We start from the raw sequence: 19102 nt of genomic DNA on the forward strand, positions 1-19102 counted from the left end.
GACAGAGGTAATCCGCTGTCAGAAGACAGCAAGTGTGTGGTTGGAGGACCACGCGGCTTAGTGCACTGGAAGGAGTGAGCCTTCGGAGTCAGATGCCCTGAATGTGTATTGGGTTTATTACTTCCTAAGTGTGTGTGTGTCTGTGTCTGTGTAAGATTTACTTATTTATGGGGTACCTGGGTGGCTCAGTTGGTTGAGCATCTGCCTTAGATTCAGGTCATGATCTCAGGGTCCTGGGATTAAGCCTGGTGTCGGGCTCCCCGCTCTGTGGGGAGTCTGCTTCTGTCCTTATGCCCCACTTATATTCTCTCAAATACAATTTGAAAAAATACATATTTAAGAGAAAGAGAGCATAGGAGCGCTTGGGTGGCTCAGTAGGTTAAAGCCTCTGCCTTCCGCTCAGGTCATGATCTTAGAGTCCTGGGATTAAGCCCTGCATCGGGCTCTCTGTTCAGCAGGGAGCCTGCTTCCCCCTCTCTGCCTGCTGCTCTGCCTACTTGTGATCTCTTTCTCTCTGTCACATAAATAAATAAGATCTTTTAAAAAAAGAAAAAAAGAGAGCATAGGAAAGGACAGAGGAGAGAGAATCTCAAGCAGACCCTCTGCTGAGGGTGGGACCTGACACGGGGCTTGATCCCAGGACCCATGAAATCATGACTTGAGCTGATACCAAGAGTGAGACGCCCCACCGACTGAGCCACCCAGACGCCCCTACTATTTGCATGATTCTTAGCAACAGTGTATTTGTTTTTGTTTTTTTTTTTTTTAGATTTTTTAATTTATTCATTTAACAGACAGAGATCACAGGTAGGCAGAGAAGCAAGCAGAGAGAGGAGGAAGCAGGCTCCCTGCTGAGCAGAGAGCCCGACATGGGGCTTGATCCCAGGACCCCAGAATCATGACCGGAGCCGAAGGCAGCGGCTCTCACCCACTGAGCTGCCCAGGCGCCCTTATTTGTTTCTTTATCGTAAGACAAGGGGAAAGAACCCAGGGCTCCCCGAACTACTCCTGCTCTAGCTGTGCCATCATCTGAGGCTCTGGGCTGCATTTTTGCCCCTGAACTCCTCCCAAGCCTTACAGAAGGTGCAAGAAGGCTCCCCTTCCCTCTAGCCCAGATGTCAGTTCACAGTCACAGATTCCCACCTGTAAAGCTCCTCTCCCTGGCGCACTTCCCAAGTCCCCTGAATCACCCTATGAGGCAAATGCTGAGGATGCCAAGCCTCCGAAGTGCCAAACTTGGAGTAGCAGGTGGTGCTCAAGTAGGTCTGATGCGACCATGCGCCCTGCACACTCCTGTGAGGCTCCCCAGCCTGACATTGCTGAGGCCTTGCCCAGCTCGCTTGAAGCTTCCCAGACAGGGTTGGACAGGACCAGGGCCTGGGCTCAGGCCTGAAACCCTCTGGGCTCTAATGCTCCTCCCTTTCCTGAGGCAGGTCTGAACGGGATGAATAGCAGCATCTGGGAGCATTTTGCCTCTGGTAGCTTCTCCCCAGGCACTTCCCCGGCCTTCCTGTCAGGGCCAGGGGCTGCTGAGCTGGCCCGGCTGAGGCAAGAGCTCGAGGAAGCCAACGGCACCATCAAGCAGTGGGAGGAGTCCTGGAAGCAGGCTAAGCAGGTACTGGGCGCCCACACCCACTCGCCTTCCCAGGGCCAGTCGGCATCCAGCCCGAGCCCATCTTAGAGCAGGCGCAGGAGCGGGAGGGCAGCAGAAACTCAGTTGTATTCCCTCCTTTCTCCCGTGGAAACACTTACCTTGCCAGTCAGGACCCTGGGGTGGCTGGTGTCCCAGGCCCGGAATTCCCACTGTGTTATTTGGTTTGGTCCCACAGCACCGCTGGCCTCTCCCCAGAAGCCCTAACTTCCCAGGGCTCCAGGTCCAAGGTTCTAGATTCTAAGAATGGCTCCTCTGTCCATCTGCGGCATCCCCAGATCTGCCTAGTGCTCCCCTGCTGTGTTGGGCTCAGCCCCCTTCCCTGCCTACAGAGGGTCTCTCGCGGGCCCTGACATCTCTCTTCTCTGCAGGCAGTGCCCGCCTCCTCCCTCCCCAGCAGGCCCTGCAGCCACAAGTGGCCCATGCAGGCTCCCAGAGAGGTGCTTGCAGGGGACACGGGGGCAGGGGGCCGTCATGATGAGGCGCTGTGTGTTGGGCCCACAGGCTTGTGATGCCTGGAAGAAGGAGGCAGAGGAGGCCGGTGAGCGGGCCAGTGCAGCCGGCGCCGAGTGCGAGCTGGCCCGGGAGCAGCGGGACGCTCTGGAGGGGCAGGTTAAGAAGCTGCAGGAAGAGCTGGAGCGGCTGCACTCGGGCCCCGACCCGCAGGCCTTGCCCACCTTCTCTGACCTGGAGGCCCTCTCGCTCTCCACGCTCTACTCCCTCCAGAAGCAGCTGCGGGCCCACCTGGAACAAGTGGACAAGGTCAGCCCCGGAGGTTAGGGGAGCGCTGGGAGGGGCATACAGTAGCCTCAGGACTTGGACTCTGATGGGTCCATGGTTCTTCCTTCTGAGAGCCTCTGCCCACCTGCTGGGTCGACCCAGGATGCTGCCCTGGAGGGGAGGAAGTGTCCCTTCTGGGGGAGGTGACAAAGGTGGAGGTGGAGACGCAGCAGTGCCCGCCGCACCCTCGTTCTGGGCAGTGCTGACCCAGGACACGTCACTAGGCCTGGGCCTTCAGTGGCATCAAGGTGCTTCTCCTCTCGTGAGTTCTGCACATACCAGCACACGTTCCAGAACGGTTAGGTCCCCAGGGCTACTTTGCATTCCTAGGTGCCCAGCTGGATGCCCAGGGAGCATGGCACAGCAGAAAAGCACATTCTTTCCTTCTCCGGGCATTTGTAGCCAGGCCTCACTGTTCTCCTGTGGGGACTGAGGGTCGCTGCAGGAGCAAACAAGGCAGAGGCTTTGTGGGAGGAAGAGCCTGTCAGGGCAGGAGCTGTGGAGCAGCCCTGGGCCTCCCCCATCCCCAGGGGGGCTGGGAGCAGACTTTGGGAGCCTTGAGGGCAGCACCCTGAACTCCAGCTCTGCTCTCTGGCTTGCTGGCGGAGGCCTGCGAGCGTGCTGCGGAGCTCTGTGCCTCGGTTTCCTCGCCCCAAGGGGGCTGAAGCGAATGCGGAGCGCGCTGCCTGTCTGCCAGGGCCGGGCCGGTGAACACCGCATCCTCCTCCCTCCCCAGGCCGTGTTCCACATGCAGTCGGTGAAATGCCTTAAGTGTCAGGAGCAGAACCGAGCGCTGCTGCCGTGCCAACACGCCGTGCTGTGCGAGCTCTGTGCCGAGGGCAGCGACTGCCCCGTCTGCCAGCCCAGCCGCGCCCACACCCTCCAGTCGTGACCCTGCAGGCCTGGCCCCGGCCCGGCTCAGATCTTCTTACCTAGGACTTTTTAAAGTATATATATATGTATGTATGTATGTATGTATGTATATGTATATGATTATATGTATACATTTCTGTACGTGTGCAGGTATGCGTGGGCAGCAGTGTGTGAACAGTGTCCGTGTGTATATCTGTACATAGATATAGACACACACTTTAAAACAGACTTACCAAGCACTTTTTAAAAGAAAAAACTATTTTGCAGCCCGGCCCTTGCCCACTCTCTCCTTTTCCACCGCAGAGACAAAGGCCCCTCATTGCCCACCGGCTTTTTGGCAGGGGATATGTTTCTGTCTCTTTTTAATGTAGGAAAAACTAACTAGTTTGAACTTTTTCCTGGGGCCCGAGCAGGAAGCTGAAAGGGGCCAAGGGGAGGAGCCAGGCCTTCAGGGCAGGCCCTGTTCACTGCGCCTCCCCAGGCCATGGCCAGAGCCAGGGGTGTGGACATCCCCAGGGCCAGACCTGGTTCCCAGCCACGAGGCTTGAGAAGGGGGGGTGTGCTGGGGTCTAAGCCAGCCTAGCTCCTAGGTTTACCAAATGTGTATTTAGTCTGGGGTTGGCAGGCCAAAGCTGCAGGGGCCAGCCCCGCTCCCATGCCTGGGCCCTTGAAGCTCCTTGAGGGGCAAGGCCCGGGAGTTCTACCCCTCAGGTTCCTGAGGCCAGGAGTCCTCCTCAGTCCTCTCCCTCCGGGCCCCCAGAGCAGCCTCCCTGGCCCCAGGACCCCTTACCAGACTGGCACTGCCCTCTTCATAACCCTCTAGCTGCTGTCGGCGTCCCCGTCCCTGCCCCCCCTCTGGCAGCTAGCGGGGCAAATGGCGGGAAGGAGCTGCGGACTGGGGACCGAGGCGGGGCGTAGGCCCTGCGCTCCTCGCCGGGAGGGGCTCCGTATGCATTCCTTGGTGCTCTCTTGAGTGCAGCTGACGTCCTGCCCGTTTGGAGCAGACGCCTGTGTACGTGTGTGTGCGTGCCTGTCCAATGTATATTGTGTCTTAGCTTCCATTTTAAAAATTGTTCTGTACAGAAAGATGCAGCGGGGGCGGGAGGGGCAGAGCGGGCGGAGGGAAGCCGCCCTTGTCCCAGCGCTCGGGGTCTGGGGTGGGAGCGAGAGGGCTATGAAGGGTCTGGCCTGGCCCAGGCTCCCCCTTGGGCTCAGCACGAAAGGGCTTTCAATGAATTAAGTGAAAACTTTTTTTTACAAAAATTCAAAAATCAACAAAGCTCCAAACCTATTGGAAATAAAATATGAACTTACAGCCGTAGCTTGTTCACATGGGGGTGAGGGAGAGTAGGGCCCCAAGTAAGAGCCTCTGATGAGTTAGCGGCCCCCGGAGGAGCTCAGGCCTCTACCCAAGGTGTGGCTAGGCAGCTGCCGCCACCTTCAAGCCCCCAGGTGGCTCCAGGCCCCTAGACGGAGCTCAAGTGCCCTCCCACCCAGGCCTGCTCGTGCGAATGAGTTGGGAGACCTTTAGTCCTGGGGACTTCCTAGGCTTGGGACCCACTTATTGGCTGGAACCTGATGCCTGTTTGGTGAAAGACGACAGGCCCCTCATCTCCCAGAGAGGCAGACACCTACTGCTCTCTCAAAAGGAGGACGAGGGTCTCCGCCTTTGAGCCACCTGCTTCCCCTGCTCAGAGCTGGCCTAGCCTGTGCCTTGAGAAAATGCACCCACTGGGCTCTGTGTGGGGCTCAGGTTCAGAGCTGGAGGAGTCTTGAAGATGATCTCATCTGATCTCCAGCCCACATCGTACAAAGGTTAAGGGACCCAAACAGGGTCATATAGCTAGAATGACAACCTGGCCTTGGGCTCTGACTACCAATACAGGGTCCACCTGGACTAAGTCCCAACCTGGCCTAGGACCTGCTCCTCTAAGCCCTCACTCATGGGAGAACCGCCCCCTCCCCGGACTCCCAGTGCTCCCATCGGAGTGCCGGGCAGCACCCACAAACGGACATGCCTAGTCGTGTTTTGTGTGAAGCCCTGTTTGTGCATCAGTTACTCCCACGCCTGCTCTAGAACATGGGGGAGTGAGGGGTGGGCCAGGCCCCAGGCCTCTTGACGGCTGAGGAGGGGGTTTGCATGGCCTGACTAATCTGGGCCCCAATGCAGGCCGACAGTATAGTTCCTTAGAGGACAAGGGATTTTTTTCTTCTTTTATTTTTGCTAAGAAAGTCCCTAAATGGCAGATACTGTCCCAGGGAGGAGGAGGTGTCCTCAGCAGACCTGGCTGGCCAAGCTGACTTTTCTGCTTCTGCTCCTCCTTGCCAACCCCACTGCCTGCCAGCCTTCACCTCTGAAAGCCAGAAGGTCCTTGGCTCGAGGCTCCCCGGCCTGGGAGAGGACTGAGGCTCCCCTCATTACAGCCGCTGCCCTAGCCACGAGGGCAGCTGTAGCCTGGTCTCTGGCAGGGTCCCCTCCCCTCCGCAGGAGGCTTTGTTCACTAGCCCCAGTGAACCAAGGTTAGGTGCTCAAGAATAGGCCCAAGGGAGCCTAACCTCCACCCCGTGACTGGAATGGGCCTGCCAGAAAGAGGGGGCTGAGCGGGCTTGCCAGAGCCCGGCGCGGCGTCTCCCCAAGGGGCCACAGACCGCTGCCCCGCCCCCCGGCGCTGCCATCTGGTAAAGGCAGAGGCCACGGCTGAGGGCGGCCTCAGGGCAGGAAGGAGGGAAGATAAATACTAACAGGGTCCTGGCACCAGCACCACGGGCCCCTGCTCTGGCAGAAGGACCAGGGGTGATCTTCACGCTGGGGCCCAGACTTGCAGGGTCCTTCTGGAGCATTCGGCCATGCTGGGGGGCTGGCACTAAGACCTTTCAGGAAAGCCGGCCCCTGCTGGGCACGCAGCCCCATCCCTAACCTCCACTGCTACTGCCCTGGCCTTGGGGCGTGCTGGGAGGCCTGCTTGGCCCGCTGCCGCCGCAGCCGCACAAACACCTGGGCCTCCCGATCACCCTTCCGGCTCTCCAGCAGCTGCAGGACGGGATCCCCTGTGGAGAGAGGCGTTCGGGCGTCAGACTGTGGCGGGGGGAGGCAGTGCCTGGGTAGTGGCAGGGGGCACAGCATAGACCCATTCTCCAGCCATTCTGGAAACCAGGAAACACACCAGCCAAGCTCACAAGACAGCCTGACGGATAAGGCGAGACGCATGTCGGCGCTGGCACCGACACTCCGACCCAACGTGCACTGGAAGAGGCCAAGTGAGATGTGCCTCGGGGTCCAACCTCTCTGTGCCTCAGTTTACCCGTCTGTAACATAGCTGTACTAGCAGCTGACACATGAGGCGGCCCGTAGTAAGTGCTCAGACGTGTCACCTGTTCTTACCGTCCAGCCTGGAGAATGCCTGGCGTGTGTGCCCCCGTCGGAGACCCAGCCTCTCCCCCCGCCACACTGCAGTCACACGGCACTTGGCCTCCCAGATTTCACTGCTCTCCCGATCAGCCCGAGAGATCCACTCGTGTCTCAGCAACACGAGACCCCACGCTGACTCCGCTGGCTTCCACATCCAAGGGGGGGTTCCTCTGACCCCAACTTCATTCGCTTCCCTTGGGGCCACTGCCTGACCCTCACGGGCCGCCCCTCCCCTGTACCCCCAATGCTGGGCCACAGCCTCTGCCCCGGGGCTCAGGCCTACCGTTGAGTGCAGGGTAGGTGAGGGGCAGGCGGGTCTGCGGCACCTCGCCAGGCTCCTCAGTCCCGGTCAGGCCTGGCACCGAGCGCAGTGGCAGAAAGGCCTCCCCTTCCAAGTCATCAGCCCCCAGCGTGTCATGGTCCAGCACCGTTAGCAGGAGGCAAGCTCCGTCCTTCAGGCATGGCTCAGCGGGCACCAGGCTGAATGGGGGAGAGAGTTGGGCTCGGCGGCCTGCCCCCTACATGGTCCCCGGCACCCCCCACACACCGTTCATCTCTGATTCGTGAGGACAGGCCGGGGCTGAGGGCAGACAGATGGGGGTTAGGATGGCAAAGGCGTTTCTCAGCCTGGCGTGTGCTCTGAGGACGTGGCCTCTGCGGGCTGGGACTTTAAACCCGGGGCCTGTGTTCCCCAGACCCTCCTGTCTTGGGGAACAGAGCACCTCAGGAGCAGGACCATTTCCTGGAAGCAAGCCTCTAGTCCAACAGGCAGGGGCCTTCTCCCCTGCAGTCCCACTCCTTGCAGGTCCCGGCAAACCCCTGTTCCCGGGGACCCAAATGCGTTCGTTTCAGAACCGGGGAGGGGAGTCCAGGGCTGGGGAAGGGGGGCAAGCAGGGGAACCCACTCACAATTCAAAGGTCTCATCAAACAGGGGGTGAAGGTCCTTCTTGTGCTTTTGGGTTTCCCGGGGGGCCAGCTCAGGGAACTCGTGCCTGGGCTCCAAGGTCAGCTGGACAAAGGGGTCGCTGGAGCCTGGCAAGTGGGGAGGTCACCCGGGGAGATGACGTTGCCAAGGCTATCCAGCTCCCCGCCTCCAGTGCCCAGCTCCGGCCGCTGGGCCCTGCTCAGCAGCACTGCCCCCTCCTGGTAGCACGAAGGAAATGCACCCAGCGCTCCCTCCGGGGAGAGCGGACAGCCAGGGACGCGGGGGGACGTTGTGGGGTACAGAGTGAGGACGCGGGGAGAAGCCGGTGGGCAGCCCGCACTCACCGTTGGAGTCCAGGGGCAGCAGGCTGGAGGCGCTGAGCAGTTCCACACGCAGCTTCTGCTCAGAGGCGCGGTAGGAAGCCTTGACTGTGACCGCCCCCAGCTCCTCAGAAGTGGTTTCCGCCTAGGGGTGGAGCGCGGGGCCCGTGAGGGGCAGAGGGGAGGGGAGGCGGGGCTGCAGGTGCGCCGGGGGCGGCGCGGAGGGAAAGAGCCTCACCTGGCGCTGGATGCGGCTGCAGAAGTACTTCCGGATGAGCTCCCGACTGGAAGCCGCCTGCAGCTCCAGGTCCCTCTGCAGAGCCTGGGAACGAGGCGCAGCTGAGAAGCCCCCTGAGCTGTCCCAGTCACCCCCGTCCGGTGCCGGCAGCGAAGTGATAGCAAAGCTCCGGCTGTCGGGGAGCCTCGGCTGGGGAACGCACCCTTGGGGTGGCCCCGGGGGACAGCCGAGGCACAGACAGGGTGGGCTTCACAGCTGTGCCCCCCCCCACAGTTGCACAGCCGCCCCGTCACCGAGTTTAAAGAAGCTTCTGCTTGGTTGAATGCTCTGTTGTTGCTGTCTTTCAATTCTTAGTAATTTTTGGAAAAGGGGGCCCACATTTTCTTTCTGTGCCGGGCCCTGTAAATTACGCAGCTCGTCCTGGACACAGGTGAGCACAGAAAGGCAGGTTCCCCCTACCCCGCCAGCTCACCAAAAGCCCCCTACCTGGAAGTCGTCTGTGTGCAGCGCCGCGGGTGGCAGGCCACAGCCCTCTGCGTAGAAGCAGATCTCCAGATTCTAGGGGTGAGACGGCAGAGGTGACCTCACCCGGATTATCACTTGTCTCCAGCCAGCGTGATCACTTGTTGGCCCAGCTGTTCTTACCTGCAGCGCAATCTTCAGCCTGCTGGAGGCCAGGGGGCAGCTCCGCTGGGAGGCAGCCGCGTCCGTGAGCACCTTGAGCGTGTGGGTCCAGAGCAGGGTCAGGAGACTGCGCAGGGGGAGGTGGGGAAGTGCAGAGGGACACCAGTCCAGCCCAGGAAGGTGGAAGAGGAGGAAGCAGAGACACTCTTGAGAAAGAGACCCAAGCTCACCCCCAGCTCTTCCCCAGCCCACGCTCCCACTCCCACTGGCTTCTCAGGTAAGGCAGGGACCAGGGCAGCAGGCAGGAGTAGAGGGAGGGAGGCAGGGCTGGTCTCCTGAGGGAAGACAAGTGCAGGGGAGCGGGGCGAGGGGGCAGATGGGGCCAGTCCCAACCAACACGCTTCACAACCTAGCAAAGAACCTTCCTCAGTAGGATTATCAACCCCCCACAAGAAGGTGGGGCGGGGAGCCTGGAACCCCAGTGACAGAATGATGATTCAATATGGGAGTGGCCAGAAGGAATAGGAGGTCGACCCGGATTAGCATCTACTACCCCTTGGGGAGAAAAAAGTAGCAACCAAGCCACAGTCCTGCTAACTACCTGAAATAACGGAAATCACATGTCAAAGGAGAGTCACATGGTTCAGCACAAAAAGCAAAAATGGGGTTGCATCATTAAGAGTGGGGAAGGTCGCATTCACGGCAGGTAATGGACTGAGTGTGTTCGCGATTCGCGTGCTTCCTGTGCACCAGTGTTCTAACTGCCTTTGAGACTGTAGTGAGTCAAGTCCATGCAGTGGAGATTTAACTGTTTCGGCTGAACATTTGGCATACTGTGCCCCAAGAAATAACAACAGTGGGCTCCCTGGGGCCCCCCCGAGCCACCGGGAGTGGACCTCCGGGGGGAGGGGCAGCAACCTCAGAGCCCAGTTCCTGTGGGGAGAACCCACGGTCATCGTCGGGCAGCTCAGCACCGACCACTTCCTTTGCACAGGGGCTGCGCTTGGGACCCCATGTGACTCACTTGATCCTCACTAGAGGCCAGAACTGTGACTGTCGGCATGGAAAACTTGAGTAATCCGCTCAACGCACCCACCCAGCAGCAGCAGAACTAGAGTCTGAATCCAGGTGGGCCAGAGCCCACGTCCTTGACCTCTAATCCTGCTGCCTGCCTGTTGTGCCGGACCCCTGCTTTAAGAGAGACCCCAACGAGAAGTTCCCCTGGATCCTGGGAGAGACACCAGTTGCCTGTAATGTTAGGAGGGACAGAAAACCCAGGGCTAAGGGAGAAAGGGCAGGCAGCTTTCTGCTCAGCCTGAAGGGAAATGGGCAGGTGTGTGAAGTAGTGAGCTCCCTGTCTCTAGGAGTGAGCACTTAAGCAGAGGCTGGTTGCATCCTCCCCCGAAAATGGCTGAGGCCAGGGAAGAGGGGCGGGGCGGGGGGGGGCACGGAGCGGGAGGCCGCCGCATACCTGCTGAAGTTCTCCTGCACCAAGTTGGTGTTCATGTAGCAGAGCTTCACCTCCAGAAACTTCATCAGGGGCAGAATGGCCTGGGGAGAGGGGTGGGCGGCAAGTCTGGCTCTGGCCCACGCCCATGCCCTGACTGCCCATGCCCTGACTCAGAAGAGGAAAGAGGGCCAGGAGCGTTCGCCTGCTCCATTCAGAATGTGTGCCGGAGCTGAGGGAGCCCTGCCCACGAGGGGCTCCGGCCGCCCCTGCCTCCTCCAGGGCCCTCCAGCGGCCCGTGCACTGTCCTGCTGCAGGGTCTGGCCATGCCCTCCCCTAGAAACCCTCAGGGATCTTTCTCTCGCTTCCTCAAGGTCCTGACTCAGCTGTCACTCTCTGAGTAAGGCCTTCTCTACCACTGTCTAAAAATATCTTTAAAAAAAAGCACAGGGGTGCCTGGGTGGCTCAGTGGGTTAAAGCCTCTGCCTTCAGCTCAGGTCAGGATCTCAGGGTCCTGGGATCGAGCCCCACATTGGGCTCTCTGCTGAGCTTCCTCCCTGCCTTTCTGCCTACTTGTGATCTCTGTCTGTCAAATAAATAAATAAAATCTTTAAAAAAAAAAAGCACAAATATGAATACAAATCTTCATTTTCTCCTGTACTTACTAGCACGTCACCGCACACACACACTCATGTAATTCTAGGCACAGCTATGGTTCTGGCTCTTCCTCCACCTCCCCTGGCAGAATGTGAGCTCCGGGAAGGCAGGAGTTTTATCACTTTTCCTCCCCGATCCACACCTCCGTGCCTAAATCTACGCCCGTGACAGAGCGCTTAGAGGGTTGCTGAATGACGGAGTGACCTTCTCGCAGACCACAAAGGTGGCATCACTCGGTCTGCCCCCGGACAGGTGGGCACGCCGGAGTCAGCGGGCTCGCAGAAACAGGGAACTCAGAAGGCTGCACACCCCTATCAGTTCGGCTGCGAGGCTAAGCCCTCCCCACCTGCGTGCGGTCCCCAGGCGGATTTGGGGACAGCCCGCGGAATGACCCACCCCTGCCCCCTTAAGCATCCAAGCAGGAAACCGAGGCCCAGGAGGGAACATTCCCTGCCCAAGTCTGGGGGACTCATCTCTGACACCCAAGGCCTTCTGCCCCTACCACCCTAAGCCCCTTTGGCAATGGTGAGTGGGGAGGGCCACTCACATCCTCAGGCAGGACAGACTCCTTGACGCCCACGAGTTTCTGGATGTGCGTGGCGATGCCCACCTCCAGCTGGGGACACAGAACAGCAGGAGGGAGGCCGGGGGGTGAGCATGTGGGGACAGGTGAGGTCACTGGGAGCCTGAGTTTCGGTTCAGGGAGGGGTGGCAAGTCCTGCTGGGGGTGCTTCAGGCCGAAGAGGCCGAGGGTGGGCAGGGTGGGGTCCCTGCGAGGGGGACAGACTACCTGCTGCGCCAGGGTGCGGACGCCGGTGCGGATCTCGTGGCCCAGCCCGGCCAGCGCGCCCTGCAGCTGGGCGTGCAGCGTGTTCTGCAGCTGGTCCTGCTCCAGCACGGCCCCGACGCGCTGTTCCAGGGCCTCCCAGGCCAGCTGGGCGGGCAGCTTGCCGATCACCAGCCGCAGCTGCTCCATGTCATTCACCACCACGCACAGCTGAGGGCAGGCACGTGGGGCTGTGGCCTCCTGAGCTCGCCGGGAATGGCCGTCCCTACCCGCACCCCCGAACCGACAACCGGCTCTGGTCCTTACCATGTTGGCTGCCTGGCCCTGGTCCTTCTGGCCTGCCGAGAGCTCACGGGCCCGGGCCTTTATAAGGCTGCAGTATACCAGAGCCAGCCGACAGGTGTCCTGGGGTGGGGAGAGGACAATTGGGGGCCCCAGTGCGGGGAGGCACGGAAATCTCAGTGACTTGGGGATTTAAGACTTAGCCCCTTGGAGGCTGCTAGGGCAGAGCTTGGGAGAATCAGGGCACGTCAAACGAGGCTGTCCTAGGAAGATGGGGAAGGACACGTGAAGTCGCTGCACCTCCACAAACTTGACGGTGATCATGAAGGCCTCCTCTGGGTCGGGCCAGTCCAGCTGCCGGGCAGTGTGGCTGATCTGAGCGAAGCAGGTGGACAGGTCCACGGCAGATGTGCTGTGCTTGGTCAGTTCACCCAGGGGCACCAGCTGCGGGGGGAGGGTGCAGACCGGAGGGCTCAGGGCTGGCCAGATTCATGCCCCTCCCTCCCTCCTTCCTTCCCCAGGCATTCAGAGCCTCTACGGCCACCAAGCAGGTGGGCAGGGGGCCACAAGGGGCAGGCAGGCTCCACCCAGACCCCCAGGCTGCAAAGATCAGTCTGGAAAGGAAAGCCACAGTTAAAACCAGGGGTATCGGGAGGCAGCGGGGTACACACAACTGGCCTCAAGAGCTGGTCACCAACTCTGCGCATCCTAGAGGTCCCAGCAGAGCCCCAAACCCCATAGCTGGGCCCCCGTCTCAGGCCCCGCGCCTACCTCATCCATCTGCACGGCGCGTTGCACCCGCGCCAGGGCCACGCTGTAAGTCTTCTGCAGCCAAGAGGGGACGGCGGGCTGGAACCAGCGGTGAAAGCCATCCAGGGCCAGGACTCCATCCCTACGGAGAGCTGGGGCTCAGCCTGGAGAATGCCCGAGAATGCCCGGGCTAGCGCGGACCCGCCTTGACTTTCTCTTCTCTTTTGTGCCAACAGCCGGCTGCCCACCTACCTGTCTGTGGGGCCTGGTCGCAGCTGGTAGAGCTCCTTGAGGCTGACATAGAGCTGGAATAGACTCTCGCCCATCTCCGGGGACATGGGGCTGCCCGCCACCGCCGCTGTGTGGTCCTGTACCCGCTTGGCCACCTGCAAAGGGCAGGCAGTGGGACAGGGCTCCGGAGCCAGGGTGCAGGGCAAACGCTGGAGACCCAGGGGGAGACTCACCAGCCACTGCAGCTCCACAAAAGCCATGGAGAAGAGGTCGACCTTGAGCGTGCTGCAAGGAAGGCCACAGGTGTGACCCGGGCGCACCTCCGGGGCCCTGCTGGTCCCCATCCTGAGCCCCTGCCGGGTGACCTCCCTACCCAGCCACCTGCTCACTTCTGGAAGATCTTGTTCCACGTGTGCCGGCACTGCAGTAGGTCGCCGATGACGTCCTGTACCAGGCTCAGCAGGGCTTTGCCTGCCTCCAGCAAGCCCTGGCAGGGACAGAGGGGCGCTGAGCAGGCCCACAGGGCCTGAGCACCCCGCCCACGCCCCCTCCTGCCCTGCCCAAGCTCCCCTACCTGCACCATGGGCTGATGGTGCTGCTGCTTCAGGTGGAACCACTCGGTGGTGCCGGTCTGTGGGCAAAGAGGCGGTGAGCGGGGAGGGCTGCCAGGCTCAGGTCCGTGCCCACCTCGTCCCCAGCGTGAGCACCCCCCGCACCCTGAGCGTCTCGGTCACCAGCCGGGGCAGAGGGGCGCTGTCAGGGCACAGCTCTCCAAAGGCCTTCATCTTGCACATCTGTACCAGGACCCTGTGGAGACAGGCAGCTGTGCCCGGGACCCTCCACCCACCCACAGTGGCAGCGGGCGCCCCCCGAGGGGTCCCCTTGTTCCCAACCTCACTGAGGGAGCGGAAGGGGGAGCCGCTGACCTGAGCAGAGACTGCAGCCGGGCCGGGGAGTCGGCCATAGACAGGGGGAAGACAGAGCGGAACTTGCGGATGAGGGAGAGGCCGTAGGCCAGCAGGCTGCTGAACGAGGCGGCCAGCTCCTCCAGCTGCGGGCCAAGCATCGGGAGCTGAGCGGGGGGCCCGGGGCCCAGAGCCAGCTCCCCCAGCCCTGCCTGCCCCCGCGCGCTCCTCGTCGCCCTGCACGGCCCACCTGTTCTCCCTTGAGCCGGCCCTGGATCCACTGGTACTCGATGCTGGTGATGGGGTGCAGGAGGCAGCTGCTCGGGAACTCCAGGCTCTGGTAGAGCCTGCTGTAAGCCAGCCACTGCCTGCGGCACATGGGAAGCCCTCAGCCGGCCAGCGGGGGGAGGGGGACTTGGGGGGGGAACAGCGAGACACCCTGCCCCCACCGACCTCCTGGGGAACCCCCATGAAGGTGCTTTTCAAACAGGTAAATTAAACTTGCGTCGCTCCCCACCTGTCTGGGGATACCGACCTGCTTGTGGTCCTACAAGCTGTCCCTGTCCCCACCTCGGTCCACCCCCTATTCAAGTGCCAAGTGTCCGCCGTGGCCCCGGGCTGCACCCACCTGGTGGGCCCCGGCCCCGCACACCTCACCTGCACTCGAACACCTTCCCACAACGTACAAGGGCCCAGGGGACGTGGCGGGCCCTCGCCAGGGATTTGGAAATGCCAGCGCACCAATCTGTTGACTCCAGAGGCCTGGAGCTGGGGCGCAAGGCTACCTCTGGGGCAGGGGCAGCAAATTCAAATGCCCAGAAGGGACTCAGAGAGCGTCAGGGAGTGACTTGGGCCAATGGCAGCCGTGAGGGGCTGGGGAGGCCCCGCGCTCTGCCATGTGTGACCCCTTGCAGCCCGGCAAGACAACGGCACTTGGGGTTCACAGGAAGCTGGAGCTGTGACTCTGTATGGAAAACCTCCAGATTTTTAAAGTGGGCAGTGGACTCAAAAGCCTGACACATGGTTGTGGCCAAACAGAGATCTTGCAAGGCTTAGACTCCGGCCTGCCAGTCTGTAGGCGCACAAGCAGGGAGAGAGAGGCTGGCGCCTCCCAGGCGACTCTCCCAGGCGCACTCACGCCATGGACTGGTGGAAGTCAGAGAGGTCCTTCTGTGTCGCGTGGAGAAAGAGGATGGTGGCAGCCTGGGGACTCAGCGACCCGTCCCAGGAGGTGCTGCCTGCCTGAGGGCACAGGCAGCAAGGTATCAGGACCTGGCCAGCAGGCCCCTCACCCCCCTCCTCCCCCAGCTCAGGGAGGGCAGTACCTGGTACCGGGTGACCTCATGGGACACCAGCTGCTGGAGCAGGTGCAGGTGCACCGTGTAGCTGGGCTGGGAGCGGCTGGCTGCCGGAGCTCTCTGCAACGGGGCCGGCGTGGCCGTGAGGAGAGGACCCTGTCCCTGGGGGCAGCCTGCCCAACCCGGACGGGCCATTGGAAGACGCCCTGCTCCCGGCCCCGGACCTACCCGCTTGTGAATGAGCTGGAACTGGAGGTGGCACTGGCCGCGGTCCGGGTAGGTCTCGGTGCAGGGCTCCAGAGGGTACCAGTGGTCCTCTCGGCAGCGGAGGTCCTGGGGGGCCAGAGAGGCAGGAGCGGCCCAGACCCATGCTTGGTGTGGGTCCAGAGTCCCTCCCCCGAAACCCTATTTCCTGACCCCACTCACCTGTAGCCTCACGACGATGTTCCCCAGAAAATCGTCCTGGCCTTTGTCCTTCCGAGCCTCCTTGAAGATCCTGTTCCAGGCAGGGGCCATGAGAGGGGTGGGCCAAGACACTGAGGTGTCTGGCGGGGATCTGCCCCCCTCCTGCGGCCCCCTGGGCCTGGACAGAGCCTGTAGCCCAGCGACCGACATGCACACACGGGGAGAGCAGAAAGAGCCCACACTGCTTCCCCCAGGAGCCTCTTCCCGGCTCTTCACCTTCGCAGCCCGTGCAGATCTGTGAGCTCCCCGAGCTTCTGCCTGACGGACTCCGCCGCGTCCATGTCCCTGCGGGGGCCAAGGTGGGGGCAGGAGACAGAGAGGCTGTCCCGGGAGCCCTTGACCTCTTTGGGAGAAGGTCCTGCCATCCTGAATGCCCACCCTTCCCTCCCGGACCCCTACGGGCAGGGTAGGCCCCTCACCACATGTCCAGATGGAAGTTCGAGCTGTTTATGTCCTCAAACTCCCTATGGGGGGGAAAAGGACCAGGCTGAGGGCCTTGGAGGGCCGGACTCCACCAGAGCCTGTCCTGGGAAGCTCCCAAGCCCCCCCTTAGCCACTGTCCCCTTTGAGCCCCTTCTTGCAAACTCCTCCTCCCTCCCCTAAGGTAAGGCTTGGGCCTGGCCCCCAGATCAACCCAGCGGGGCCCAACCCTCCACACCCTCCACACTCTCTGGCCTAGAGAGCAGGCCCCGCCTCCAATCAAGCCAAGTCCCCTCCCCCGAGCCAGGAAGTACTGCTGCTCTCCCTGAGGGGACGGGCCGGCGCCGGGCCACGCACAGGATGAAAGTCTCCTCCCAGACAGGGTTGAGGGTCTGCTCGATGACCTGGGTGCGGTGGGTGTGCTCCTCCGGGATGGTGTGCCTCACCACAGCCTTCTGCCGACGCCGGGACCCAGGGCTGCCCCCCTGAACGCTCACCCCCTGCTCAATGCCCAGCAGGCAGTAGGGGTCACTGAATCCTGGCGAGGAGGGGGAGGACAAGGCCACCTGGGTGTCGGCAGGGCTTCCCGGGGAGCCGCCCTCATCACCCCAATCCAGGGGCAGAGTCCCTCCCCATCCCAGATTCAAAGGCCCTGGGGCCAGCAGTGCCCAGGGGACATCTGGGAGCTGGGAGCTCCAGCTGGATTCTGGGACAGACAGACCGCTGGGGAGGAGGAGGGGCTGGGAAGGGGGCGCTCAGGGTCCCTCCCCCACCTGCTCACCACTGACATCTTTGCCCAGAATGCCCTTGGCTTGTTTCACGGTTGCCTTCAGACAAAATATTGGCTTCTAGAAGGACAGAAGGGTGAGCCTGAGTCCCAGAGGGAGCTGGGCTTCCCAGCCGCTGCCCCAGGCTGGTCCTGGCCCAGGGTTACCTCAAGCTTCTGGACGCGCTGTAGCATCTCCTGGTGCTCCTCGGGCTCCACGTGGAAGGCCTAGTGGGGCAGGAGCGTGGGAGGCTGAGGGCCCAGGTCAGGGGAGAGAGGACTCCCGGGTGGGGGCAGCAGGTCGGCGGGCGCAGCGGGGCCGCACTCACCTCCCGCAGGTACAACAGGAGCTCCGAGGCCTCGCGCACGTGGCCGGGCTCAGGCTGCCCCAGACGGTGCAGGACGGTGTAGAGAGCTTCCTCGTAGAGCAGGGCCCGCTGAGACACAGCAGGGTCACCTCAGGAATCCCCGGCCGCCACTCCAAGGGGAGCCCCCGCCCCCCAAGCCCATCCTGGCACCAACACGGCACAGCCAAAGCTGGGACAAGGCGCCCACAGTGCACGGGCATGGCGGGTTAAGGCCCAGAAGGGCCCACCGCCCACCCCACCCCCGCCCCCTGCGCCCTGTGGCCACCTGCCTCAGCCAGTACCCAAGGACTGTGTTCCCAGCACCTCCCTGCCTCCCCAGCACTCCGATTCTTACCTCCTCGGGGGAGAGGTGGTGGGAGGCAGGCTCGATCTGGGGAGCAAGGTGAAAAGACAAGGTGGCCCCGAGGCTTGGACCAGGGCTCAGACAGCAGCAATGCCTCCTCCCAGGGCAGGCCAGGCCGGGCCCGGGGCTGAGGGGTCCCTAGTTCCCCGCCTCCAACCCACCAGCACCGCACACCTGTTCCCACAGCAGGCCTCCTGCCAGTCCAGCCCCTGGGCCGCCCTCCTCAGCCCCCGGCCCGTGGCTGAGGTCCATTGGCGCTCAGCGGCCCCGGCAGCGTGAGCTCTCTGCACCCGTGGCCCCTTCCTTCCCCAGAGGAAGCAGCTCTGCTTATCGGGCGGCCACGCTCCGCACCCAAGCGGCGGAAGTGAGGCCCAGCAGTGGAGGTGGGAGACGGAGGGTCATGCCAGGCAGGCCGGGGACCGCTCAGCGGATCCCCAAGCCGCCCGGCCCACAGCAGGGCCACCCCCTGTCTAGTGGAGCAGGTGTCTTTAGAGCGGGAAGACCGGAGGCTAGGGCGGGCGGGTGGCCCCTCCAGAGGGAGGGGACTCAGAGAGGCTGCGACCCTAGACCCGAGGCCCAGGATGGCCCAGAGAACACACAGCAGACCCTGGCCGGCCAACCCAGAAGGCCCTGTCCAGGAGCCGCGACAGGCAAGGAAGGGGACCGCATCCTCAACCGCAGCCCGTGAGAGGACGACTCCCGCGCCCAGAGACCACAGAGCCCCACCCTGGCCACTCGCCTCCTCCTCGACGTCACCCCTACCTCCTGAGCGCTGTGGGCGGGCGGATCCTGCAGGTCTCTGACCCTGCGCCGCCTTATCTTGATGGCCTGGCGCACGAGGGGAGGGCGCCGCTGGAGGTGGGACAGCAGTGTCGCCATGGTGGCCGCTGCGCCGCCGGGGAAAGATAGAGAAGCCACAGGATTATGCAAAGAGCACGGGGTGCCACCCTGCGCCAGGGAGGGGTGGGGTCGGACTGGCCAGTGTGCGGGTTCTGGTCAGGGTTTCACCATCTCAAAGGCCTACAGCTCCCTGCCTTCCGTCGGCCTGGGATCCTGGGAGGAACTGTCTCCCGCTGGAGGTAGGTGGCCCCAGCGGGCGGGCCCAGCCCCACCCCACCCCACCCCGCCCTCCCACGGAAGCCCTGGTGCGCGTTTTGGGGTGCGGGGGTCCAGGACTCCCCGGCAGGGGGCGTCAGGGCCTGCCCCACAGTGACGGTGTGCCCAACCAGACCAGGGACCCAGGGGAGACACCCTGGCTTGGGATGGGGGGCAGTTTCTCACCCACAGACTTCCCTGAACAGGCGAAGACCGAGGGTGGGGGTGGGCAGGGCACTGGGTGGAGGCTCCGGAGACGTCTCCCCAGCAGGCAGCCGGTGGCTCAACTTGCTCCAGCCCACAGGTGACATTCCACCAAGGTGAGCAGGGCGGAGACAGCCCTGAGCCCCCGCCCCCACAAGGAATGCCAGGAGGTGCTCCCTTCAGATGCCCTTGTAGGGGCCGGAGCCAACTCCAGGGGCTCCTGGGTGAGGCTGGGCGGAGGTGGTGGCTGGAGAGGCAGTGCT

The 19102-nt window shown here is 62.4% G+C and overlaps 2 protein-coding genes across 11 annotated transcripts in view; one reads left to right on the forward strand and one right to left on the reverse strand.

Moving 5' to 3' along the window:
* The window catches only part of UNK (unk zinc finger), a 33162-nt gene extending 28543 nt beyond the window's left edge, over positions 1 to 4619 (forward strand). For all 4 annotated transcript variants that reach the window (XM_082705222.1, XM_082705224.1, XM_082705223.1 and 1 more), the window contains 3 exons: positions 1434 to 1615; positions 2156 to 2413; positions 3168 to 4619. In XM_082705222.1, coding sequence (XP_082561348.1) covers positions 1434 to 1615; positions 2156 to 2413; positions 3168 to 3323 — 596 coding nt within the window. In that variant the 3' untranslated portion in view covers positions 3324 to 4619. The remainder of the gene's footprint in view (positions 1 to 1433; positions 1616 to 2155; positions 2414 to 3167) is intronic.
* On the reverse strand, positions 4537 to 18961 carry UNC13D (unc-13 homolog D). 7 transcript variants are annotated; one of them, XM_082705181.1, is made up of 33 exons: positions 18822 to 18961; positions 18280 to 18427; positions 17532 to 17567; positions 17159 to 17266; positions 16998 to 17057; positions 16845 to 16911; positions 16421 to 16601; positions 16063 to 16107; positions 15860 to 15928; positions 15605 to 15674; positions 15407 to 15511; positions 15206 to 15298; positions 15019 to 15122; positions 14131 to 14248; positions 13902 to 14026; positions 13692 to 13782; positions 13550 to 13606; positions 13365 to 13462; positions 13209 to 13260; positions 12997 to 13130; positions 12766 to 12886; positions 12295 to 12438; positions 12019 to 12117; positions 11716 to 11922; positions 11473 to 11541; positions 10293 to 10372; positions 8843 to 8948; positions 8684 to 8755; positions 8198 to 8281; positions 7984 to 8104; positions 7623 to 7746; positions 6997 to 7193; positions 4537 to 6352 (listed from the first exon to the last, which is right to left on the reverse strand). In XM_082705181.1, the coding sequence occupies exons 1-33, from the start codon at positions 18944 to 18946 to the stop codon at positions 6231 to 6233; spliced, it is 3432 nt and encodes a 1143-aa protein (XP_082561307.1). In that variant the 5' UTR covers positions 18947 to 18961; the 3' UTR covers positions 4537 to 6230. The 7 variants fall into 7 exon arrangements, with proteins under 7 accessions (XP_082561307.1, XP_082561309.1, XP_082561308.1 ...); XM_082705183.1 differs by having other exon boundaries at positions 18303 to 18427; positions 18822 to 18952; XM_082705182.1 differs by lacking the exon at positions 18822 to 18961 and adding an exon at positions 18549 to 18660 and having other exon boundaries at positions 18303 to 18427.
* Between the last annotated feature and the right edge of the window lie 141 nt (positions 18962 to 19102).

This window comes from Mustela nivalis, assembly GCF_964662115.1.
Source record: "Mustela nivalis genome assembly, chromosome: 17".
NCBI classification, from domain to species: Eukaryota; Metazoa; Chordata; class Mammalia; order Carnivora; family Mustelidae; genus Mustela; species Mustela nivalis.

Excerpts from the sequence above, each read along its gene's own strand:
- UNC13D (XM_082705181.1), bottom strand. The coding sequence starts at position 18,946 with ATGTCACCTGTGGGCTGGAGCAAGTTGAGCCACCGGCTGCCTGCTGGG. Across the intron at positions 14,027-14,130 it reads GCCGGCTCAAGGGAGAACAG|CTGGAGGAGCTGGCCGCCTC; the intron begins GTGGGCCGTGCA and ends CTTGGCCCGCAG. Across the intron at positions 7,747-7,983 it reads GCTGCCCCTGGACTCCAACG|GCTCCAGCGACCCCTTTGTC; the intron begins GTGAGTGCGGGC and ends CCCACTTGCCAG.